This window comes from Sylvia atricapilla, chromosome 17, assembly GCF_009819655.1.
Source record: "Sylvia atricapilla isolate bSylAtr1 chromosome 17, bSylAtr1.pri, whole genome shotgun sequence".
Taxonomy (NCBI): Eukaryota; Metazoa; Chordata; class Aves; order Passeriformes; family Sylviidae; genus Sylvia; species Sylvia atricapilla.
Window position 1 is genome coordinate 2,600,190 of NC_089156.1, and position 23,418 is coordinate 2,623,607.

Below are 23,418 nucleotides of genomic sequence, written 5' to 3' on the forward strand. Positions count from 1 at the left end.
AAAGTGAATCCTGGGTGTACAGAAAACATGAGCTTCAGGGCAAGCTCAGTGTTCTGAAGTGCACACACAGGTGTAACTATTGACTGGAAAACGTTTGGTACCCAGGGTTGAAATGCTTCAACAAAAGTGAAAGATAAACAAAGCTGTCTAAAAGCTGGTGCAGACAAAAGGAGAGGTCCACTGTTACAACAGGATCTTGTACAGCTGCCAAATGGAAGATGGCTATGAGAGATAAAAACACAAGGAAGAAGCAAAAGCCAAGTGAAAAGACTGAGTATATGACACAAATTCAACTGAAAAAGCAGCTCACTGCACAAGCATCCAGAACATCTGCATTTTCTGAAACTTAGTTTCCTATTACAAGACTGTATCAAAACACTCAGAAAATGTTCTGTTGCTTTGTTTGTGTCAGGATGTCAATAGTAAAGGAAGGGGATTTTCCATGCAGGGATTTTATACATAAATATATTTTTATTTGTATTAAGCCATTCTCAATAAAGGTTAAACTCACAAATAACCCTGTGTAACATAATGTAGCAAGTTCATTTATTAACAAGTTTATTAGGAAAATGTTTCTGAAAATCTGAAATTGTAATTAGAAAAACAAAAACAAGAGTTCAAGTATTTATTACTATAAGCTATAAATTCATAGTTGCTGGGCTGTAAATTGTATTCAGTGTGCATTGCCTGAACACCTCTTGCCATCACCTGAATCATATGAGGCCAAATTTCAGAATACAGTACTACCTGAGAACAGCAAATGTATCATTAGTACCTTCATTTCACAGCTGGTTCACTCTGCAGCCACCATCCTACTGGAGTGCAGCCCAGGGAAGGAGTTTTCCTTACCCATCCTGAGCTTTCTGTTCTCAGAGAAAAGCATGCAACTACCCCAGCCTTGGCTGTGCATTGGCCAGGTCTCTATTTCTGCTTCCCATCAGGGCACTGAGCTTTGGAAGATCCCAAAGCATCTCTCTGAGTGCAGCTTGTGCACCTGGGAGGGGCCCAGCAAAGACACTGCTCCAGCTGTGCTTGTGTAAAAGGCAGCAGAGCCAAAGTGGTCTTGCTTTACAGCACCCACAGATCTTCAAATAACTGAGATGTCTGGGATGTTACTCAGCTGTAAGAGAACTGCATCAAGTAGTTTGTAAGCAGAAAAAAGCAAACATAACCCAGATGAAAACAATTTCTGCCGCCTTTCTCCCTAAATTATGCATTTGGGCAGAGAGTAAAAACTGCAAAGCAGAAATAGATGTACAATGTAAAGTTAGGTAAAAATGTTCATGTCCTCTGAACTCATCAACTATATCAGTACTCTGTGTTTCTCTTCTAGAAAAACACTGGATGTATTTCTAGCAAGGAACAAAACTTTGGACTCATTAGTGTAAATAACAAACACTTAAGAAGCCATTTTAAATAATTTTACATAACAGTTTTGAATCATATTATTTAAAATTGGTTACATGAAATTAAACTGACAACATTAAAACAGCAGCTTGTAATTCATAGTAAAGCTATCATCCAACAATAACTTCAAATTCTCTTGTAACATTTGAGTGTAATGAGATGCTTTCTCTTACTCTTTGATGATATTGGGTATAAAGAAAGGCTGGATTGCTTCAGCAAGCTTTCTGCATACATTTCATATCTACCAGTCATCTGGAAAAGAAAAATCAAAGCTTCAGTTCTTTCAGTGACCTACAGAAGTACTTCAGTAGAAAATATTTCTATCCACTGCTTGGTACCTAATTTAATTGTCCCAAACATCAAAACCATAATTCCCTCAAAATTCAAGATCTCCAGTGCCTTAGCACAAACTGGTTTTTATAAAAGCACTTGTATTATGTTGCCTAGGACTGTATTTCTATCCAAAAAAAAGCAAAGTTCCACCCTAAAAAGTCTAACTTTTAATGAACACCTTCCTGTTTTGCAGCTCTCCTTCTGTGACAGTCATGTCTGCTGACTTATTAAAGCTGTTCTGGATAGCTGAAAGTCAAATGTGAAAGGTGGACTCGCTTTCTCATGCATCAACAATTTTTTAAGTTATGTCAATGAAGGCAAAGGAGTGTCTCTGTAATTAGGGCTTCACAACATGTCCTTGCCAGCCAAGGAACCCTGCTGCCAGCAGTAAGTTTGCACTGACAGTGCTGGGGTTACTCTTACTTCACCCATTAACATTATGAAATATCAATGGTTTGGGCAACAGAGCAAGTGCTGGCAGTGCTGCAATACAGCACCTGATGTAAGTGCTGTCCTATTCTTCTGACCTGCACAGCCACAGCACTGCTCTGGGAGGGGTAAATGACATCTTTATTTAATCTGTTTAACCCCTTCACTGCTCTGAGTTTAGCAAAGACTTTCTACTGAATGCCCCTTTCCTGCAGCACTGGGTGCCAACTGCAGATACCAGAGCAGGTTAAACAGGTTCCCATTGCTGTTGAAGGTTTTCTGCAGTGGGTAACCTGTGACCACCCTTCATTCCCCTCAGCAAGAACTGAGAGGAAAAGGAAACAGATCTCCCCTGTCACACACACAAACCACAGCCGTGCCTTATGTGCCAAAACCCAACAGCAGCACTCCACACCATCAACATGAGATCAAGGTGCTGAAAGCACAGGACTTGAAGACAACAAAAAATACACAATCCCACACGAATCAGCCAAAGGACAGTGTTTTGCTTTTACTGTTTGTTTTTCCTATCAATACAATTGCATTGGTTCAGATACTCCTCCTAAGCTGGTAAAAGCAATGCTCCATGTGCTTCCTGACACAGGCAAGCCTCTGCTCTGCAGTAAGGGCCTCAGACTCTGGTGGCAAAGCAAAACTAAATGCCTGCTTGACAAAAAACTAAGAATCTTGCAGCACAACTTAATTCCATTATGGCAACAACCACATGCCTACCACAGGCATCTGTAAAATAACAAATGCAATTCTGTTTCAGATGATGACCTGAAATTACTTCTTGGTTTAGTCCCTATTATATGGATTAGCAATATGAGCAAAAAAATTAAGCTCTGGATAAGAAATGACTATTTCTTTAATTAGAAAGCTCATTCAGCATTCCAAATCCACAGAAACTTTTCAGATATAAACTGACATCAAAACACATAGAATATGGCACCATACTGTAATGCACAACAGGCAGATAAACCAGCTCTATAAAATAAATGTCTGCTTGCAGTAGCATGATATTCAAAATTGACTCTCCTTGCAAATGACTACTTATTTTAAATACTAGGTGATCACTTAAGAACCTACATATATTGTACAGCTGCTTAGCCAGGCATTCTGGTGTATTTTTTAGGATTCTAATCATGCTGATCTTAAGAGTGACTAGGAAAAAGTTCTAGTCTTTAGCAGTACTGAGGACTAGAACAAAAGATCTGTCTCACAGAAGCAAGCAAGATGTTTCTTCACCACCAAAGTCTATTTCCAAAGTTGCCACTTCTTTTCTTTTTCTGTTCCAACAGGATCTTTGTGCAGCCTGTTGTAAACTTCATCAGAATAAAAAAAGAACTAGAGTGCTGTTTGTTTAAAAAGAATAAATCTGGCCACTCCACTAAATCATTATATAATATAGCACCCCACATAGCTTGTACTGGCACAAGTGAAGGGTTAGCAAGCTGCTGTGCTGAGGCAGCCATTTCTTTAACCAGCACTGCTGCTGGACAAATTAAATCTAATTATGGCCTCTGGAAAGATGAACCAAATTAGCTTTATCTCAGAATACAAAAAAAATAGTAATAATAAGGTTTGTTAAAGCCATATGGAGTGGCTTGCAGCTATCTTAATCTGATTTAGATAAATTCAGAAGTGTGTTAAGATGCTTCAGAGATGAATATATACAGTACACAGTTCTCCCTCTGCAGTTTCAACATATCCACAAATTCAGGAAGTTAACATAGCAAGAATTATGTCATCAGAAAGTTCTCAGGAGCTTGTGGGTTTGAGTTTTCACTAAATTTCACCAAAACTGACAATTAATGCCTTTAAGATTTTGTAATAGTACCATGTTAGACAGACCAATGCCTGGGTCAGCTCAGCAACAAATGCCTAACTCAAAAAGCACAAACTCTTCCCCGGTGATCCTCAGAGATGCTGGCAATCCACGTCAAGGTCCCAAGGCTAAGGTTTTCATTTGAAAGCTACTGGCCTAGTTTCCCTGAATTCAGCTACTCCTTTTCCAGATCTATTTATGCTTTTGGCCTCCATAACATCCTGTTACATTACTTCAACAATTTAGGCTCTAAACTGGGAAAAAAAAAGAAAGAAAAAAAAGGCTGCCTTTTAACTACTGTACATCACAGACTCATCATCAAAGCTTGTTTGTTGTAATATCCTACTTCCTTTATAATCAGGCTTACCTTGAAATTCCACTTGTCCCCGACCTGCCTGCAGAGGTTGAGGTCCATCTCTGCCACCAGCAGCCCATCCTGAGTGCGGGACAGCCCCGGGGTCCTGCTGCCGTCGGGCGCAGCCAGTAACTGGAGCCATAGAAATGGCCCAGCTCGTGGTGTGCTTGGGGAGAGATTCAACAGCAGGATTGCCATCAGCAAGAGCTGTGTAACTTAACATGCACTGCCCCTCAAAACCTCACTCCATTTCCTGGGGACTCACTGTCCTTTAGGCAAGACAATCATCTTGAAGAGTCACAGCATGATCCTAAAATAACTGCAGTTTTGGCCAGTTCTAATTTTCATGCACAGTACACTATCAAATTATCAGGAAAATCTCACTGCACTGCCTTTCAAATAATGCACCATTATGCCTTCCCACTATTAAGTCTTTGGACTAAAGGCTTTGCTTTCATTGCTTTTGTCCTTAGCATTTAAATGAATTCTAATTGTCAAATCATACATTTCCAAAGCAGCTGAGAGAGTCCACCCATTCTATTTTCTATAAAAGGTCAGAGGTGAAAACACTGGGATATGAGGCACAGAAAAGATGTTACCTCATATTGCACAACTCTGAGTTGTGCCAAAAATCAACCACATCTGTTGTACTACTAAGCAATGGATACCACTGACCTTCTTCATGCAGCTGCTAAGAACACTTTGCTCTAAAACTGGCTAAAAAAGGCTCAGGCCCGTTCTGGATGGAGCCACAAGCAGCCATGGTTTCCACAGCACAAAAAACTGTATTTCAACATATAAGTATATACAAGAAAATCTCAAACTCCTCATTGATCTTTAACTTCCAGCAAATCTGGGAACAGGCACTGAATGTGATCTCTCAACATACCTTTTCCACCATCTCCAGAAGTAAAGGCGTTTTTGTAGTATTCCTGTGAAACGAGAAGAATCCATAGGTGGCAGTATAATTCTGTTTCATTCACAAAATCCTTGCTAGTCTATCATATTTTGGAAGTTATATAAATCTACAAGTATTTTTTTCTGGCACACAATCAGCACTATCTAAAGGGAGTCATTAGAGAAGCCTAGTTTCTGTGATGGATAGCAGAGAACACAAGGTCTTCTTGTATCACTGCCTGCTGCTCATACACTTTGGGGAACATGCCTCGTATCCATTTCACAAGTTTAAAGAGGCAAAAGAAGAGATACTTAACCAAACACATCTTGTTGAATCACAAAAAAAGGGCAAACATATTCACATAATGAACAAGGACAAGCAGAGAATCTAATTTTAAAAATATACATGTAGCATAATTGGACTAATCTGAAGGTAGGAATGACCTATTGCATGCACTATTAATTTCATTATAGAATTGTACAGTCCAGGAGATAGTATCTGTACAACAGCCACAAGTTGTGTACCATTGACTTGAGGATATATCAAATTTTCAGCCATTTTGGCTAAAAGATATTGATTTCACCAGAGAAACGGGGAGAGTTAGGAAAAGGGCGGGTGCCTGTTACAAAGATTCAATTCAAGAACAGGAAGCAGCTGCAATCAAAAAGTAGGCTGCCAGAAACAGCGGCAGCTCTCAATCTCTTCATCACTCCCACCTTCAAATCACATCACAAACCCCAGCAGAGTGGTTACAGGGCAGGGGAACCCCTGCACTCTGGTGCTATCAGTCCCTGCCTTGAGCCAACGCGTGCCCCACGCCCCGAAGGACAGAAAGAGATGAACAAGGGCCATACGAACCGTTCCACTCTGTTGATGGGGCAGGTGAAGCAGTGGTTGGCGATGGCAGCGTTCCTGGCCTCGATGGGCCACAGCCCCTCACTGCAACAACAAACAGGCAGCAGTTCTTGTCACTGCAACTGCAGCGCTCAATCTACAGCCCCACTGCCCCACACTGCACACTCTCTGTCTAAGAGGCCGACGTTAGCCTCAGGAAAACAAGTCAGTAGGGTGCAATTCGTGTTAATCTGCAGAAGATTATCTCAAGGGACAGTTTACACTGGCCCAGTCTGGATCAAGAGACTGATAACCATAAATTGCCAACAGTTAAAAAAAATTGTTTCTGAGAAAAGGGTACTCAGCTTGGTTATGAAAATGGCAATTTCATATCACACTGCTAGGTGGGCAATGCAAGCTGGTAAAATAAACCTGAACATGACCACTACCTATTACACAGCAAAACTATCACAATAATTAATCTGAATAAACCCTCAGTCTTCAGAACACCAGCTGGATGCTGGTTAATGCTGTCCGAAGACAGGAGACCTGCTGACATACAATAAAGTTCTGAAAGAGAATCAGGTACTGGGAGGAGACTGGGAGCCCAGAATCCCTGGTGAAGGAGAATGCAGACTCCTTTGTGAAGACAAAACAAGGAGACTACACTTCCAGACCTCAGCAAGGTGCCTTTTAGGCCCCAGTGAGGGGCTCAGAGGTTCAGTTAACCCACAAAGGGAGCATGGCACAGGTCAGTTTGTAACTTACCTGAGTGCCCCAATAGTGGCTGAAGGGTTAAAGATGATCTCTGCTCCATTCATGCTGTACATGAGCCAGTTCAGAGGGTGGTGGCGCCCATAGCAGATGTTCACAGCAATTGCCCCAAACTGTGTCTGGAACACGGGGTGTCCTGTATTTCCTTCCATATAGTAAGTAGACTACAAACAAACAGAAAGAAAGAACAAACAAACAAAAAACCCAACCAACCGATAAAACCCACAAAAGCAGACTTCTTAAAAAAGTGCAAAGAAGTACCTCCAACTAAACAAGCCTTTCAATCTGGTAGATAGAAGGCTGAGGATAGCATGAGGAGATTTACAAAACCACTTGGGCAGCAGGAAAGATGAATACAGAAATGCCAAAGGCAGTAGCAGGAGTGTGTATCCACTGAAATTACACTCTCTTTCAAGCAAAGGAACTTTCCCGATGCAGCACTCATCTGATGCGGTGCTACTTTCCTCAAAGTACCGTCACCAGGTTCAGATGGGGACAGGACAGTGATAAAGACTCCAGGTAAGGAGACAAAACACGCCACCCAACACTCCTTATACAACACTGAGGATCCCAAGGGAGTGCAGAAGTTGCGGTGGCCAGGCTGATTCCTGACAGTATCCTCTGGTGCCAATCTGAGACACAAGAGCAAGGGACACACTCCACCATCCTGACCCAACAGGACACGTCTCCCATCAGGGAAGGAAGGTAAAGCATGAGCTTCTTTATTGAAATTATCTGTTCCTTGTAACCACCACTGCCATTGGTCCTGAAGGAAGCTGAACCATCCAAAGCAAGCAGGCAGAGCTGGGGAACAAAGCTGGGCCTCCTCTAAGTGTGGGCCAATGACAGATACAGGAGGGTCACCTTCTGAAACCAAGGGCTACAGGTTCAGTATGTCCAGTAAAATAATCATCTCATGTTTCTTATTTATTATCAGGTCTCATGAAATTGCACAATCCCTTGGGCACTGATTTGACCTCCTTTCATGTCTGTAGACAGCAGACCACATGGTGGGTGCTCACACAAGTTTATTTCAAAACAATTCTGCTGAATGAATGTATTTCCATTTTTTTTCTCCTATTCTCAGTTTCTTTCCTTACAATAGGAGAAGAAAAACAAGAATGCTGTTGCTTCAGGGAATTCATCAGTTCCTATTTCTTTATTTCACACCAGAGGTCACAATCCTCTCCACAGCAATAAACTGTGATGTCTCAAGAAGGATTGATTTTTGTTTATATGGCCTCCCACACAAGGCTGAATTGACTCTTTGCCCTTTCCATTTAGTTCTGACTGATTCAATGGGCACGATTGTAACAAGGCTCCTTCCCATCTGCCCTACAGAGAAAACCCACAAGAAATAATTTCAAATTCGATATTTCCTTGAGGTTTAACTTTGTTGATAAAGAAAACAACATTAAAGTAACACAGATTAATATAATCCTTTCCTGTAGCCTGGGTGGTTTCTGAAGTTGCTTTATCAGAATTGTTCAGCTCAGAAGAGTGGACTTATTGCTTTGCTAACAAAGCCAGCTGAAGACAGTGCTGTCTTGGGTAAACAAGACTTGATTCTGTAACAAGGTAGATCCAAGAAGAAATGCCAGATCATTACAGTGTATCTGGAAGCTATAAACAGATTGTTTTGTAGTCATTCTGGCATTTAGGATTCTAAGAACTAACTTCTATTAGCAACTATGCAAAACTCTTAATGAACTCTGTTTACACTTCACATGAGAAAATAAAAATACTTTCTTTTTTTAGGTGTCTCTCATTACACTTTCATAGCTGGAAACAATGGGTTTCTTGGAATCTGTTGATTCTCCACAAACACTGTCAGGAAAACTGAAGACATCATATTTTAGGACAAGCAACAGGTATTTATTTTTTGTTGGATTACATAGGGAACAAATAAAAAGTGTGGAAAGTAACCAATGGATTTGTAAGTTACTGCTTTTGCTAGCTAAAGGACAGACCTGATAAAAAAATATTAAATATAAAAATAATTGTTAAAAAACAAGGTAAGACTGGTGACTGACAACTGTGCCAGAAATTCATTGTGTAGAACTCTATTAACAGCCTCCTCTGGAGAAACTCAAACCAGCCTGGTCAGGTCAGGGAGCAAGGTCAAAACTTCCAGAGGTCTTTGAACACAAAGTGTTGAGATTCAAAGGAAATTTTTACATTAATAAAAAAGCACTTTAGATTCTGAAGCCTCAGTTTGATGACTGGAGCAGTCAGACAGGGAACAAAAGAAACTGCAGGTATACAGCAGCCTCCGGTGCTTAGAAGAAATGCCTCTGTTAATTACTCACTTTAGCTGACAAGGAGAGATTTAGTTAGGTAAGACAATGTATTTTTAGACTTCAGTTAATTTTTAATCCTGATCTTTCTGCTTGTGATAATTCTATGGATGGATAAACAGATTTCAGATCTACCAGTCATTGCCTTTACTGCCAGTTCAGTTTCTGATTCTGGAGGATGGCCCAAAACCTGCTGGGGGCTTCAGCTGCAATAATGTGATTAGTAAACAGAAGATGCCATAAACCAGCTATTCAGTCAGAGGCACAATGAATTAAGGGATTCTGCTCGAATAAACACAAGCAAAAGAACTGTCATTTCCAAGACAACCTCGGAGAGAAACAGAGAAAGGCTGTAAGTAATGTTCATGCTTGAACCATGAAACAATTGCTCTGCAAATTAAAGTAAGTTCAGTGTGCACACATGACAAAACTACCCAAACCAATCATGCACAACAAACACACAACTATAACTTAAGCAACTCCTTTAAAGGATACTTGATACTTTGAAGTTTCACTAGGCCAAAGAAGAGTACCTAACAAGATTCAATGCTATTTCTCCTTTAAGACTCATCACTCTCACAGAAATTATTCCTTCTTGATAAATTAAGTTACTATCACTTCATCTCAGAAAACCTGATTCGACAGTAAGGGAACCACATTTTCTAGAAACACATTGCATTTCCTGCCCCTGTGACTGCCACAAACAAGAGCTGCAAGGTAGGACTAACTTGATTGTCACTCCACTGCAACTCACCTCATTGAAATCTCCAACCCTTGGAATGTGGTTTTTCCTACTTTTGCCAAGGACTGCTCCAGAATTAGAAATGACCACGGCAGTGTTCCACAGAATTCCACCATGCAGCTCATCTCGCTCCAGGATTGGGGACACCACAACCATATTGTACTTCTTTGCAAGCTGCACAAATGAACAAATGAACACAATTCCTCTGTTATACACCAGCCTGCAGACCCAGAATGAGACACCACAGTCAGCTGAAAAGAGTTAATTCAAAGAAAAGATAAAACAGCATACATGTTAACTGGAAATGTTAAAAACACAAGTACAAGTGAGAAATACAGCAAATTCTGCCCCAGTTCACTGGTATATTGTCTTTTCCTTCAAATGATGCCAGTTGGTCTCTTGGTTTGGTTGGTTTTGTTGTTGTTTTTGTTGTTTTTGTTGTTTTTGTTTTTTTGTTTTTTTTTGCTTGCTTGCTTGCTTGGTTTTTACCTCTTGACAGAATTTTGTTGTTGGCCCATCCTCTGCTGGCTCAGCAAATTCAGTCCAAGGAAGTTTCTCTCTTGTACAAAACGCAAAGGGCATGGCTGGAAAACACCAAAACAATGCAAAACGTACAAAAATGTTCATGTCACTCAAGAAATACATGCTACTTGCATGAGTACAGGTTTAAAAATTCAACAATTAAGAATGATTCAACTGTTTTCCTTGTTTAAAGGCAAAAGCTATTAAAATATTTTTAGCCAGGGAAAGGAGTTTTGAGCTCACACAGGCAAACCAGAAGAGAAAGGATGCACTTTGTGAAGTCTCAGCAGAGGTAAAAAGACAATACACCCCAGTCACTAATGCACACTGTGAATAACCTGCTTTCACAAACATTTCATGGATCTTCACTTGCCCATCAAAGTGAAGGGTTTTGCTCTATTAAGCCTCAAACACCCCATGTCAATTAAAAACAGATTTTTAAATTTTACTACCTGTCTAGAAAAAAACCCCAAAGTTTTAGGGGAAAAAATGAGGAAAGAATCATAAAGGATGCCCTGAAGGAGCTCCAAATACCATTTGGCAGTCTTCAATACAACAGACCCCTCATGTCTCTTCTACACAGTTCTGCTACCTCAGACTCTTTGGTTTTTCCTTTAGGAAGCAAAGGAAAGTTGTTGTGTCTTGGAAGATTTCTACTCTTCACTTACAAGACAAAGTACAGGACACCTGTTAAAAGAGAAGGCACTTGACCTCTGCCAGCCTGCAGGGAACCCCAGAGAATACTCACTCCAAGCCTCCTGGAACACACAATGTTGACCCCACACATCGCAGCCACGCCCACGATCTCCTCGATGCGTCTGTGCAGAGCAGCCACCTGATGGTGAGAAATGTCACACTGTTCAAAAGGCCACATGCTCTAACTCACCTCGGTGTTAACTCTGCCTGGTTTTACAGCCTTTGTTCACATGGAGTTTATCTTGGTCTGCACTTAGTGCCGCTGCTTTCAGCAGCAGTAACTCGAGGTATCCTTCCTGAACACTGATAATGCAGTCAATATAGATTTTTAAAAGCATTTGGATGCTGAAAATAGAGAAAGCATTCCAAGGGGATGCTGATTCCATGGCTGCAACATTTACAGCTGGAAACTCACTGCTGCCTGACATGCAAAAAGCTGAAAATCTAAATAGAATCAACAAAAACTGTAATTTTGCTGGTCACTGTAAACAACCTACAGGATGATGTTAGGCCCTTTGTCCTAAGAGCTAAGTAATTATTACCAAGAAAAATCATTAAAGTGTTTATAATGACTTTTCTAGAGTATTCTACTTAAAGACAAACATTGGTGTAGTACTTTGCATTGCTACTTTCAGGTGTCAAAAAAAAAAAAGAATAAAGGCAAGACTGCAGTGACCTATGAACTAAAAAACTGTACACTGATTTACAGAAATAGTTAACTAGTTATTCATAAAGTAAAATCATTAATATAGCTGGTACTTCATTCAACAGATGTTACAAAGAATCCACAAACTTGATCCATTTACTGAATTAATGACTTGCATCTGTGATCCGTAATCTTTCCAAACAAACTCCTTCAGAAATGTTCTGTCCTGTCACTGCACACAACTACTATTCCAACAGATTTTATAAACACAGTATTTCTTTCCCTTTTTTAAAGCTACTCTCAGGAGACAACTTCTATACATATTTGTCACTTCTGTGCTCTTTTGTCCAAGCTGTTAAAGAGATGATGGTTTCAGAATCATTAATGTTGGAATAGACCTCTAAGATCATCAGCCAAGTCCAACCATTAACCCAGCACTGCCAAGTCACCACTAAACCATGTTATCTCCTAATAAGATTTCACTCACTGCTGTACAAAGAATAATGAACGCAGCTTTATTAATCTGTTTCCTCTAATGGATTTTCCCGCAATGGAACATTCTCAATTAAAATAAAACTGCACCTGTGGTTTCCACTGGTTGCCATCCCTTTTGATTTTGTGTAAGTGATTTTGTGTTTCATCTTAGAGGCAAAGGATTTTCACGTATACAAAATGGGCTACTAAATATTTAGCTTTGGAAAAAAAGCGAGCAGGTTGGGCTTGGCTAGGTAAACATAAAGATGTTTCTGAGGAACAATAAAACCAAAGGTGTCATTCAAATACCTTACAGGATGCTCTACTGCAGTAGTGATGGGTCCTGTACTGCCAGACAATCATTAAACATTTCATGATACAGTTCCTAAAATCAACAACTGAACTGTGTTATGTCTCAATCCAGCAGAAGAGGAGTTAGAAACAGGCCCAGTCCCAGTCTGTGTACCTGGACTGCCACTGCTGTGTCTGTGGGAAGAGGAATTTTATTCTGTATCAGTCCCACTCGAACAATACGTGGCCGCCTCAATTGCTCCGGAGCAGCGTCAAATCCATAGCCCTGTAGTTCAAAATCTCTTTCCTGAGCTGCTGCCACTGCAGCAGTCGGCAAATCAAGTTTTCTGGATTGAACAGGAAACAAAGACATTTCAAGCTGAGATACTCTCCTCCTTTCCTGCCCTGAATGCAATGGACCAAGGGGATGACAATTCTGCCTAACCCTGCAGAGACACCCAAAGCTCCCACGCCCCAACACTCATCCATCAGCCAAGGGACAGGCAGTGCCATCGTGTGCTGGTGTCACCGTCTACGCCCTCGTCAATCTCCCACTGTCCTGTCACTTCCAGACACTAACACCTTGCTGCGGAAATCCAGGATCACAACGCACAAATTTCCACCTGCCATACCTGGATTATAAACACTTTCCCTCCAGTGTATTTTCCTCAGGTTTAATCCTTACTTTTCATGTTCCATCACCCCGATATCACTATTCCCGTCAGGTCTCCCATCCCTGTCTGTTACCTTCTCATACTGCCTCGCTCCCCACACCTGATCACCTCCAAAATACCCCATTCACCTCAGTGCAGCACCAGAATCGCTTTCCCCCCCATCCCAGCCCTTGTGTCTTGCACACTGCCCCTCACACCGACTCCTTCCCCTCACACCCGGGCAGGGCACCCGGGAGCGCGGGTAGAAGAGGGACGGAAACCCGCAGAGCGGGAGGGCGAGCCCGTCCTGATGGCGCACCTGGCCTCGCCCCCATAGAGGATCCGCTTCACCTCGGCGAGTTCCCCGGGCGGGATGTACCGCTCCAGGCACGATTCCAACGACTCCAGGCGGCCATGGCGGAGGGCAGCGCGCGGCCCCTCAGGCGCTCGGCGGCCCCTGCACTTTGCCCCAGGCGGCCCCGGCGGCCACGCCCCGCTCCCCTCACGGGTTTTGGCGGGCCGGGGCTGAGGGGCGGCCGCGGGGCGCTGAGGGCAGGGTCAGCGCCATTGCCGGGCCGTCCGCGCTCCCGGGGCCAGAGCCGGCCCTGAGGGCAGCGGAGCGCCCGGCACTCGTCAGTGCTCGTGGCCGAAAGGAACCCAAAAGTCGGGGAGTCCGCCAAAAGTCACTTGGCGTGGAAATCCGTTATGTTGGTCCCTGCCTATTATATGAGCACAGTAGAGAAGAAAGAGAGAAAAAGGGGGAAAGAGAGGGGAAAAAAAGACGAGACGAGAAAAGAGAAAGGAAAAAAGAGGAAATAAAATAGAAGAGAGAAGAGGAAAAGGAGGAAAGAACGAAAAGGAAGGGAAGGAAAACAGAAATCTCCAGCCCTGGTTCCATCGGTCTGGCCGATGGCATGTCCAGGGAATGTGGCTGTTCCTGGCTGCTTGCCGCTTCTGGACCAACTTGTGCTTCTGACTCATCTGAAAGCAGAACACCTTTAGGAGCTTTTTCTAATGATGCCTTTCCAACAAAAAGGCTTGGAAATAGGTGGTTAAATGGCAGTGGTTCTCATGGATATGTGTGTATCCATTGAAGTTGCAGTAAAACTCTGCACAGGAGCCAGTAATAAACAACTTTGAGTTTAACACGGATTTTGAGGCCCACTGTAATTGGAAATCCATCCCAAAACCAGACTTAATTTCAGATAAAGGATTGAACCAATTAAGACCTTGATCGGGGACAAAATAAAAGTGCGAATAAAGGACATTTCCGTCTGCAGACGCCCTGTGTAAAGCAGTTATTCCCACTGAACCATTGGCTGTGCCTTCTGCTTCAGAACACTGAAGTTCACAACATAGCAACTGGGTTTCTCATCCGGGGGGAACACAAAGTCCAGAGGTGGCGACACATCTCTAAATATCCCACTGAGCTTAGCGTTGCTTTACGTATCTGCTGGAGGTGTAACAACTTTCAGCACTTAGCATTTGCAGTGTTAGGTATTTTGAGTTAAATATTAAGCCTTTTAGACTAAATGAAAAAAGAATGTCAGGGAGAGAGTGTCTAATGTTTAACTTTAGGCAGAAAGTGTCCAGGGGTAGTCTGGTTTCATCAAGGTGTCTGAAGACACGTGATTCTTTCTCTCTAATTCACCCTTTTTAACCGAAAAAGTTTCAGTGAAATTACTTTTCTTGCCCAAACTTATTTTTGAAGGGAAATAATAAGCAGTGGCTGCTACGTGCATAGTTTTCATCTGATGATCCTAATCTTCTTAATGGTTAGTTTTAAAGGTAACTATCTATAACATTTTGTTTTGTTCGGGCTGACAGATCTTTAAACATTGCAGGGAGGGAGATCAATGAAAAACCAGCTGACAATATAGGGGGGAAATGAGGAGGCCAAGTAAGTTCAGTTCCATATCAGCATAGCCAGGATGTCAACAGATAAAGCATTTCTGGAGGATTCAGAGAAACAAACAGAAGGGCCTGGTTTCTCTGGGAACTGTTCAAGTTCTTTTCTGCCTGGACTGCAAATTAAAGGGAAAAACAGCAGGTCTATTTTGTATCCAGCTCCTGAGGAAGGTCACATAACTGAACTTTTCTCTTCAAGTTCTATTCTTAGTGTGAACTTTCACTGACTTCTCTATTGGTGCCTTGTTTATTTGTAATTTAGTAAATTGTACTACATGTAGGAAATGGACTTCATGGCAATAAAACTGAAGCCCCTGAAAGAATACTTAGGAACAGTGGAGACCTGAAAAAACAGAACATTTCCTGTGCACCGTATCAACCATCCTGCAACAACGCGGTGAGGTCCAGACTGCATGAATAGGAAATGACAAGCCTAGAATTACTAATAATGATGAAAGGAGATCAGGCTATTCCATAGGGACTGTGTGTATAAGGTATAACTCCAGCCAACACATAAACCTTCAAGCACGAAATGTTAATGTTGAGCAGGAAAGTAACCTAATAAAGGAAGATGCCTTCCATATCCCAGACAAAGCATATTAGAGGGCTTGGATTTAAGTCTGAGCGTTCCACCTTAGTCAGTGCAATTATCTGTTAAGTAGGATGCTTGAATCCAGATCTCAGTTCTGATTCTGACTTCCTCAAATGTCTATATTTAAACTTCTTCCCAATTCTGCATTACCTGGACCAAGTAAATGTTTTGGGAAACAGCTGAACCTTTTGGTATGAACCCAAACTGTAATAACTGATTTAGAGGAAAATAAGTATTTTATGGAACAAAAGCACTTCAAAACGAGGGAAAATTCCTGCAAAACAGTTCTGAAGTGCACATGCTTTTCATCTCCATTGCCCTCAGTCAGGGTGGTCCATAAAGTCGGGTGTAGAAGTCAGGACCACACAGTGCAATCTGTACGGAAACAGTTCTCGTGTTTCTGTGCTGAAACCCTGCATTGCACAGGCACCATCACAGAGCTAAATCTGGGCTTGGGTAGTGCTGGTCCACCACTGTGCTGCAAGACTGTTCCCGAGAGTTCCTGTAAAACCCCACAATAGCACCCTGGCATTAGTCAGAAGCACCCTGGAGAATGAATTTAAGAGCCAAATATCTGGAGTTCAGGCTAAAATTGGGACAGACCCAAGAAAGATTTAAACAAACAAACAGTCTTTCCACTGTAGCCCAAGATAGGAGGAAAGGCTGAACAGCATCACAAATCAGCCTAGTAGGCAGGATCACAGGCAGCATTTCTGTCTCTCCTTCCTAAGGCAGAAGTAGGTACAGAAGCAGGTATATAGCAGGTATAGCTACTCCTCTGAAACACCCAGCTTCTTACAAACCCTGCTACTATCATCACGTGAATCATGTCTCGACACTTTCTCCACCTGTCAGTCCTCGAAATTGGTCACACAGAGTTCTCCGAGCAGCTAAATAAATTAATATCTCATGTCCCTAATCCAGTAGTGCCTCAGACATCCCCAGTGTCATGCTGCTGGTCATTGACACCTATCAAGGGATTTGGGTGGACACAGATGTGTCCTGCAACAGGGCACATGATGTTGGTGCTCTAAGCTTGTTTTTTTAATGCTGCAATACCCTTTAAAGTTTTCTTCTACAATATCCTTTTCCAGTGGCCACAAAATAAAGTGCTGAATTCTACTGCAATCAGGTCTTTACATTGCTTCACCTCAAATACAAATTCCCTTGCTTCATGTGGAAATATAACACAATTATCTTGAAACACACCTGATTCAAAACATTTCAAGTGTAAGAGACAGGCAGTGAAGGGGAATTAGCATAACAGAAGTGTGAGAGGAGAAGGTCTAAAATACCAAGGGAAGATAAAACATTAGCTTCAGGCTCCTTAATACACAGCTAAAAGAAGGCAGTTGGTAACATTCCTGTCTCTTCTCCTTTGGTTTAAGGGTGCTGTGATGCAGCAAAACCAAAATTCTCTGGTTTAGAGTCATTCCTTTGTACCATGACCTCTTGCTAACGACACTTAACCCTGGGGGCTTTTGGGGTTGGCGTTTTTGCATTTACAGGCAAAGCTCTTCCTAATTCTACTTAAATCCTCCCAAGCACTGTTACCAGTTTTAGAAATGGGTCTGTATGTAAACTTAAGCCAAAGTGAAGTGAGGATTTTGATGGATGGAAAATTCCAACCTGCATTTAGTTCACCTGTCTAACTGTGAACTGCAACAGCCATAGGTAATCACCTATGCCTATCTATTTGGTAACAGAGCCAAATTATAAACCTCATCTAGTTGACTTTGTGTCCTCTGCTTTGACTTCCTGCTGTTCTGAAGGCTGTGGGGGAGTGGCTGAAAACTGAGGAAGTTTATTGTTGACTACATTTTGTCTGCTCTCAGGCATGCCTGGGACCAAAGCAGTCCCCAGGCAGCCCCAAATCTGGGCAGTGAAATCTAAGTTTTTAGCCACTCTTCCCTCCTCCCACAGGAAAAGCCCAGCTCACAGTTTTCAGAGTTTATACGTCTTTGGAAGATCCCTTCTGTTGGCAGTGCTGTTGTCTTTCTAGCTAGAAACATTTTCCTTGGTCGCTTTGTCTGAATCACACCTGAAAATGTATCTTTAAAGCAGGACAGATTCACGAATTGGCTACTTTGCCAATTAAAAACTTCATCCTCCCTGGAATATGGCTCTCTCCCTGGTGCACAGGAAGTGCATTAAAGAGTAATAAAGAGTCATAAAACACATTTAGTGAACATTTAAGGCAGAGTTCTTGTTCATTACTGTAACTTTCTGCTAAATTACCACCAACAAGATTGCTCATGGGCTCAAAAGGTCAGTGTTTTTTGGCTGTTGAAATCATGGAGTCTGGGAAAAACTGTGTGTTGCTGATAAACTGGAACACGACAGAGGAAAAACACTGAACATATAAGATGCAAGTAAACCAGCAGGAAAGGAGGGGAGGGGGATGAATCTCACGGACAGTTTATTAAAAGAACAAAAGAGTAAAATCTGGCGCATTTGTTTTCCATGGGAAGGAAGCCCGGTTTTAAGCCCTACTAATGTTTTCTAATCCTTCATCAAAGCGGGTCTACACCAAAATGAGTGAATTTTAGGTATAATCTGGGAAGAGGAAGATGTCCCTCCCCTCGCAAGAGGAGAAAGATCTTTTGTTTCAATCCTTGCAGAAATTAGTATTTCAAAGGTAAGAGCTGGAGAGATGAGGAAAGAGTCTGGAACATGACATTCCTGTACTGCCAGATTCCTGTCAAGAACACTGTTAAAGAATGAATTAGCAAACATCTAATCTGGAATTGAGTAATCTGATTTTGAGAAATATAGGCTTGAATTTATCACAGGGCTAGCTTCAAAATCCTCGAGGAGTTCCCCTCTGAGTGGAAGCTCTATGTGAATTGCATTAACTTTGGGAAAGCATTTGATAGGGATATCATATTAAAAGGAATGGGAGCTTGTTTGAAATTCTGAAAAGGATAATTTTCAGTCATTTAACCCTGTATAAAGGATCTGATTGTAATGTTATCCCAAACAGCTACCTCACATCCATCCAAGTTAAAACCAGATGCAGAATACCGAAGCCTTACATTGCCCTTAAGGGGGAAAAAGTAATTGAAAAATTATTTCATGCAAAAAACTGCAAATTGTTCCAGGTGAGCTTATTAGATGGCCCCAAGACCCATTATTTTCTAGGTGAAAGCTTTGGTTAATAGCTTGGCCAGTGGCAAAGTGGTATTAAATGATTCAATACACTGCCCTGGCTCTCAATTGTATGGTTTGGTGTTTGATGATATTCAAAGCAACTGAACAAGGACCTTGCAGAGGTTTGTTTTCTGAGCTTGCCCACTGAACTGGATACCAAATGGGTAACTTTTAGGATAGGCACTGATATTTTTCGGGCAGGTCAAAACCTGCACACAGCAGTCAATACAGTGCTACATTAATCTTTAGTTTCACGCTTGACAGCACAAAAGGAGCAGCAACATCCACTAACAGTCAACACCTTGCTTTTATGGGAAGGCATTCATGCTGAGATTGAGAAAATTACAGCAAGGCTCTCTCTCACAGAGGATGAGACCCTTTCCACCACTAGAATTATTAGGGAAAACATGTTAAATGTCTCATATTGGCCCTGTATAAAAGGACTTCCAGTGCAGATTGCAGAGACTGGCCCAAAGACAGGACATTCTCCAGATTAAAATACTTCCTCATTAGTGTCTCACCAAAGTCATTCAACTCACTGCTCCCACTGACCAGAAGGAACTAGACCTGCAGAGTGATTTTGGTGGCAGGAAAGGGAAGAAAAAAGGGAGCATCTGTGGGATCCATCTGCAGCACCTCGATGTGGAAGCAAGTTTTGTGCTAAGAAGTGGCAAATGGGCTTCAACCCTTCAACTGAATTTGCCCAGTGAGTTGATCCATACCACAGACACCCAGACACAGTCTCTCAGGATTTCAGAGGTTTTATACACAGGGACTCTCACTGACACCCAGCCTGAAACTTCTGCTTGAGAGTAACCTGATCTGCTGCAGAATTTATTTCTGAGTAACACGCTCTTATTCCACAGTGAGAATATCTGTGATATTACTGAGAATACAGGGTGCTAACCAGAAGTAATATCTCACCTGAACTCCAGACTTCACTGCAACCCAAATCAATTGTTTGGTGTAAACAGAGGAGTGGGAAGACAACAAAACTTACCATCTTTTAAGGGCAACTCATGGAAGGGATGCTGCGAGGCCTCAATGGCACATTTGTATAGTAAAGGCTAATATCTCTGGCTCACAGCAACATGTGAAATTGGGCAGACAGTTGCAGCTGCACTTGGCAAACAAACAGTAGTAACATAAGCTTGACACTCTAAATGATGGTTGTTGAACTGGTGTCTTCATGGACAGCCTAGATCCTGGCAAAAGGGCATGAGGAAGACAAAACAGAAGTTTAATTAGCTTGACAGGAAAGGAAAAATCTCCTAGATAAAAGGAAAAGAGCCATTTCTGAGCCAAGTGTTTAAAGGGTTCTCAGACCTTCCCAGGCCAAAGAGTGTCTGTGTGTAATGCTGACTTCCTTCCAGCTCTGTCTGTGCCAGAAATAACTCATCAATGGAGTATATCTTATTAGTGTACCTTTTATCAAAGCCATTCCTACACAGGAAAGTGATACTTGTTGCTGACGTGCTGCTGGCACAGGAGGAAGAAGGGAGGTGTACTATGAAGAGTGAAACACATTCTGCTGCCCTTCCTGAGCCCATACAAATGTCTGCAGACTTTGAGTGGCACAAACCAAAAACTTCCAAATGAGAGACAGCACCTATGCACCAAGGCAAGAGGGATCTGCAAGGATTGATTTGCCTCTGCCAGATCTTGGGCATCTTCAACATCTTTTAAAGGCTTTTTAGCAGTTTATGTCACTGATACTTTCACTGGTGACATGTTCCCAGTCACAACAGAGGGAACTCAGAATGATAGGAGTGATGCCCCTGGGTGGTCACACAACAGACTGAAATGTGGCCAGCCAGGCTGTACACACAGAACAGACTCACGTGGTGCCTCAACACACAGCACCTAACTGGACTTGAGTAATGTGCAAGTCACTAGAATTTAAACCGCTGCGACAGAGATGAGAGGACAGGATGTGTTAGAAACACAAAGGCACTAGAAAGAAGGAAGAGAAGAGATTGTGGATGACCTACTGGTGGAGATAATTTTCTTGCTGAGCAATAGTTACCATACCAACAATTTCTGAGCAAATTTCCAGCAGTAACTGTAGGAAGATTCTTTGTTTGGCTTTGGGGATTTTTCTGTTTACCAGTTAGACTCCATATGAGACCTTTGGTCCAACCTCACAGTGCAGAGTTCTGGGTCCAGAGGAGATGACAGTACAAAATTTATAGCCCAAATATCATTAAGGATGGAATGTAGTCCTTTCCAGGAATGAGTGAGACACTCTTCCCACAGCCAAAGAGAGGGGCTTTTATCTCTTTCGTTCTACACACAGGCACCCTCCTGCCCCCCTCACTGTGCTGCATGCATATAGCCATTTCCTGAAACATTTCAAATTTGTTTTCCTTAGGTTATTTGTGTCTACAGCCACCAGATGGTCTGTGTCAAAGCTGATATATTCAACATATTATTCCATTATCCTATTAGGTTGAACATGTCCTTCCTCCCATGAGAGCTGTTAAAATATCACCCTTACAGAAAAGAGGCAGCTTTAGTCCGCTGTCACCTCCTTTCTTCTTCTGAGGAACACACTATCCTCAGTGATCCTACAGCACATAGCTAACATTTTAGACTGTCTCGATATTCTGTGTTCATACTTTCAAGAAATAATATCTGGCCATTTAGTATCCAGCTCCCTCAAAGAACAAGCTGCATACATGTATCAGGTGAGATTTAAAAAAAAAAAAAGCTCTGAAGATTCGAAAAAGATAGTGATGATGCTTTCTTCTTTTCAAATAAAAGTTTCCCGTATTGTTTTGTAGGACACTATAATTTGAAATAATCCTCCATCAAGATACCAGTTATATTTCCAAAACTGCTCTCTTGATCTTAAAAAGTCTTGGAAAACATCTGCAATTCAGGTCAATGACATTTAAACTGAGGAAATGGTCACCTTTGGTTTTCCTCTGCGGGCTCCTCATGCCCCTGGGAATGGGAGAGCAGAAATTCCTGGCTGGTTTCCATGACCCCAAGGACTTTCTTTGCTTGAGGAGCCTTCCCAACCCCTGCAGCATCTACAACTAAGACAGCTTGTGTCAACAAAGATTTTTCAAAGATGCTGTTTCAAGTTGGTAGGGGCAGAAGGAAATGGGAGAAGAGAGGCAGAGAAAGCCTCACTGATGGGGATGGAGGCAGCCAGCACACAGAGGAATGAGCCTACGTCAAAGATACACAGGGTCTCCTGTGGGATTCTTAATCACTAGCACAACACGAGCACTAGCTCTTGCTTTTCTCCAAGATGCAACTCTAGGTGAGAAATACCCTGAACAAAAGACCCTTCTTTTTACATACCAAAAATAAATGTTTTGGAAAAAAATGCATACCCTCCCCCTCGATTTGCATGCCTGGAGACTTTTGCTATCTGCCCACTCACCCTTTACATCCTCTGTTCTACAATGGGAGCAGTCACAAGTGTGTCACTCACAAATATGTTTGACACAGTTCAGTTCCTCCTGGGCCTGGCATAATGACAGTCACCAGCATCAGCTCAGTTCCAGGAACTGAATAAAATTAGATATTTTTTAAAAGCCTCCATCAAACCAGGCTGTGCCCTGGAAACCCTCTCTAGCACAGCCTTCTCCTGTGTTAATCAGAAGGAGCAGTGAAGAACACATCTCTGCCTGTCTACACATCCACACTCCTCACCCTGACTCCACAGAACATTAGCAGACACTTCAGGCAGAGGTGAAGATGTGTGAGTAGGGTCCATACAGCTGCTTCAAGAGGCACCAAAATTCAAAATTATCGCAGAAAGAGACAGTGGTCACCTCACTGTTGTGTTCCCTTTAGCTATAGAGTTTTTATGATCTTGTAACACGCAGATCATAACAGTTGTATGTTCTCCCCAGACAGGTGGGCAGTGGCAGGTGAAAATTAACCAACATGCACCTAAAAGACAGAATGTAATTAATGAATTGATATTAGGGCAAAATGGTAGAGGCTGTTGTCAGTAGTTCCTATTGAAAGTGGCTGATGGGTCACCATTTAGATGATGGCAGAGGAGCTGTGAGAGGTGTTTTGGCTGAGGAGCCATCCCTGTGAGCAGAGAGCAGCAATGGAACTGTTACTGAGGGATGGGACGGCTGGGGGATACCAGACAGTGTCTTACACGTGCTGAAACTCAGACCATATCTAGTATTTCTGCTAATCCACAGAGGTACCATTTCTCATGCCCTTTCTTGCTGGATTGCTTTTGTCACCATAAATCCAGATGTTCAGGCTTTGGGAGGGAAGAAGCAATTACACTGAAGGGCTGCTTAGTATTGCAAAACAACCTCCAGATAGGCTGTGGTCCTGAGGAATTGCAACACTTCAGAGATTCACTTGGACCTTGCATTCAGTGTACCAAAAAGTAATACACTGACTATCACATCTGCTAGTCTGGTCAGGTGACTCTGGTCACCTTATGTGCTTAATTTTATGTTAACTCTTGCAGGTATTCAAAGCTTCCTTCTAGCATAGTGTACTTTTCCACTGCAAGCAAGATCTCTTCAAAAACCAAACCACTGGGGAAGCTCTGTATGTGCAAAACTGTAGTTTTCAGAGTGGGAGGTCTCCCCAAGGATATA

The 23,418-nt window shown here is 42.2% G+C and overlaps 1 protein-coding gene across 1 annotated transcript; it reads right to left on the reverse strand.

Annotated features, from left to right (window-relative positions):
* Positions 1-529: 529 nt before the first annotated feature.
* UPB1 (beta-ureidopropionase 1) lies at positions 530-13,747 on the reverse strand. Its single transcript, XM_066331800.1, is given in 14 exon segments — positions 530-1,629; positions 1,632-1,659; positions 4,365-4,480; positions 4,483-4,518; positions 5,242-5,284; positions 6,105-6,189; positions 6,853-7,022; positions 9,910-10,071; positions 10,387-10,481; positions 11,168-11,182; positions 11,185-11,254; positions 12,702-12,873; positions 13,499-13,636; positions 13,686-13,747. Coding segments are annotated over 14 exon segments (1,245 nt in total). The 3' UTR covers positions 530-1,576.
* Between the last annotated feature and the right edge of the window lie 9,671 nt (positions 13,748-23,418).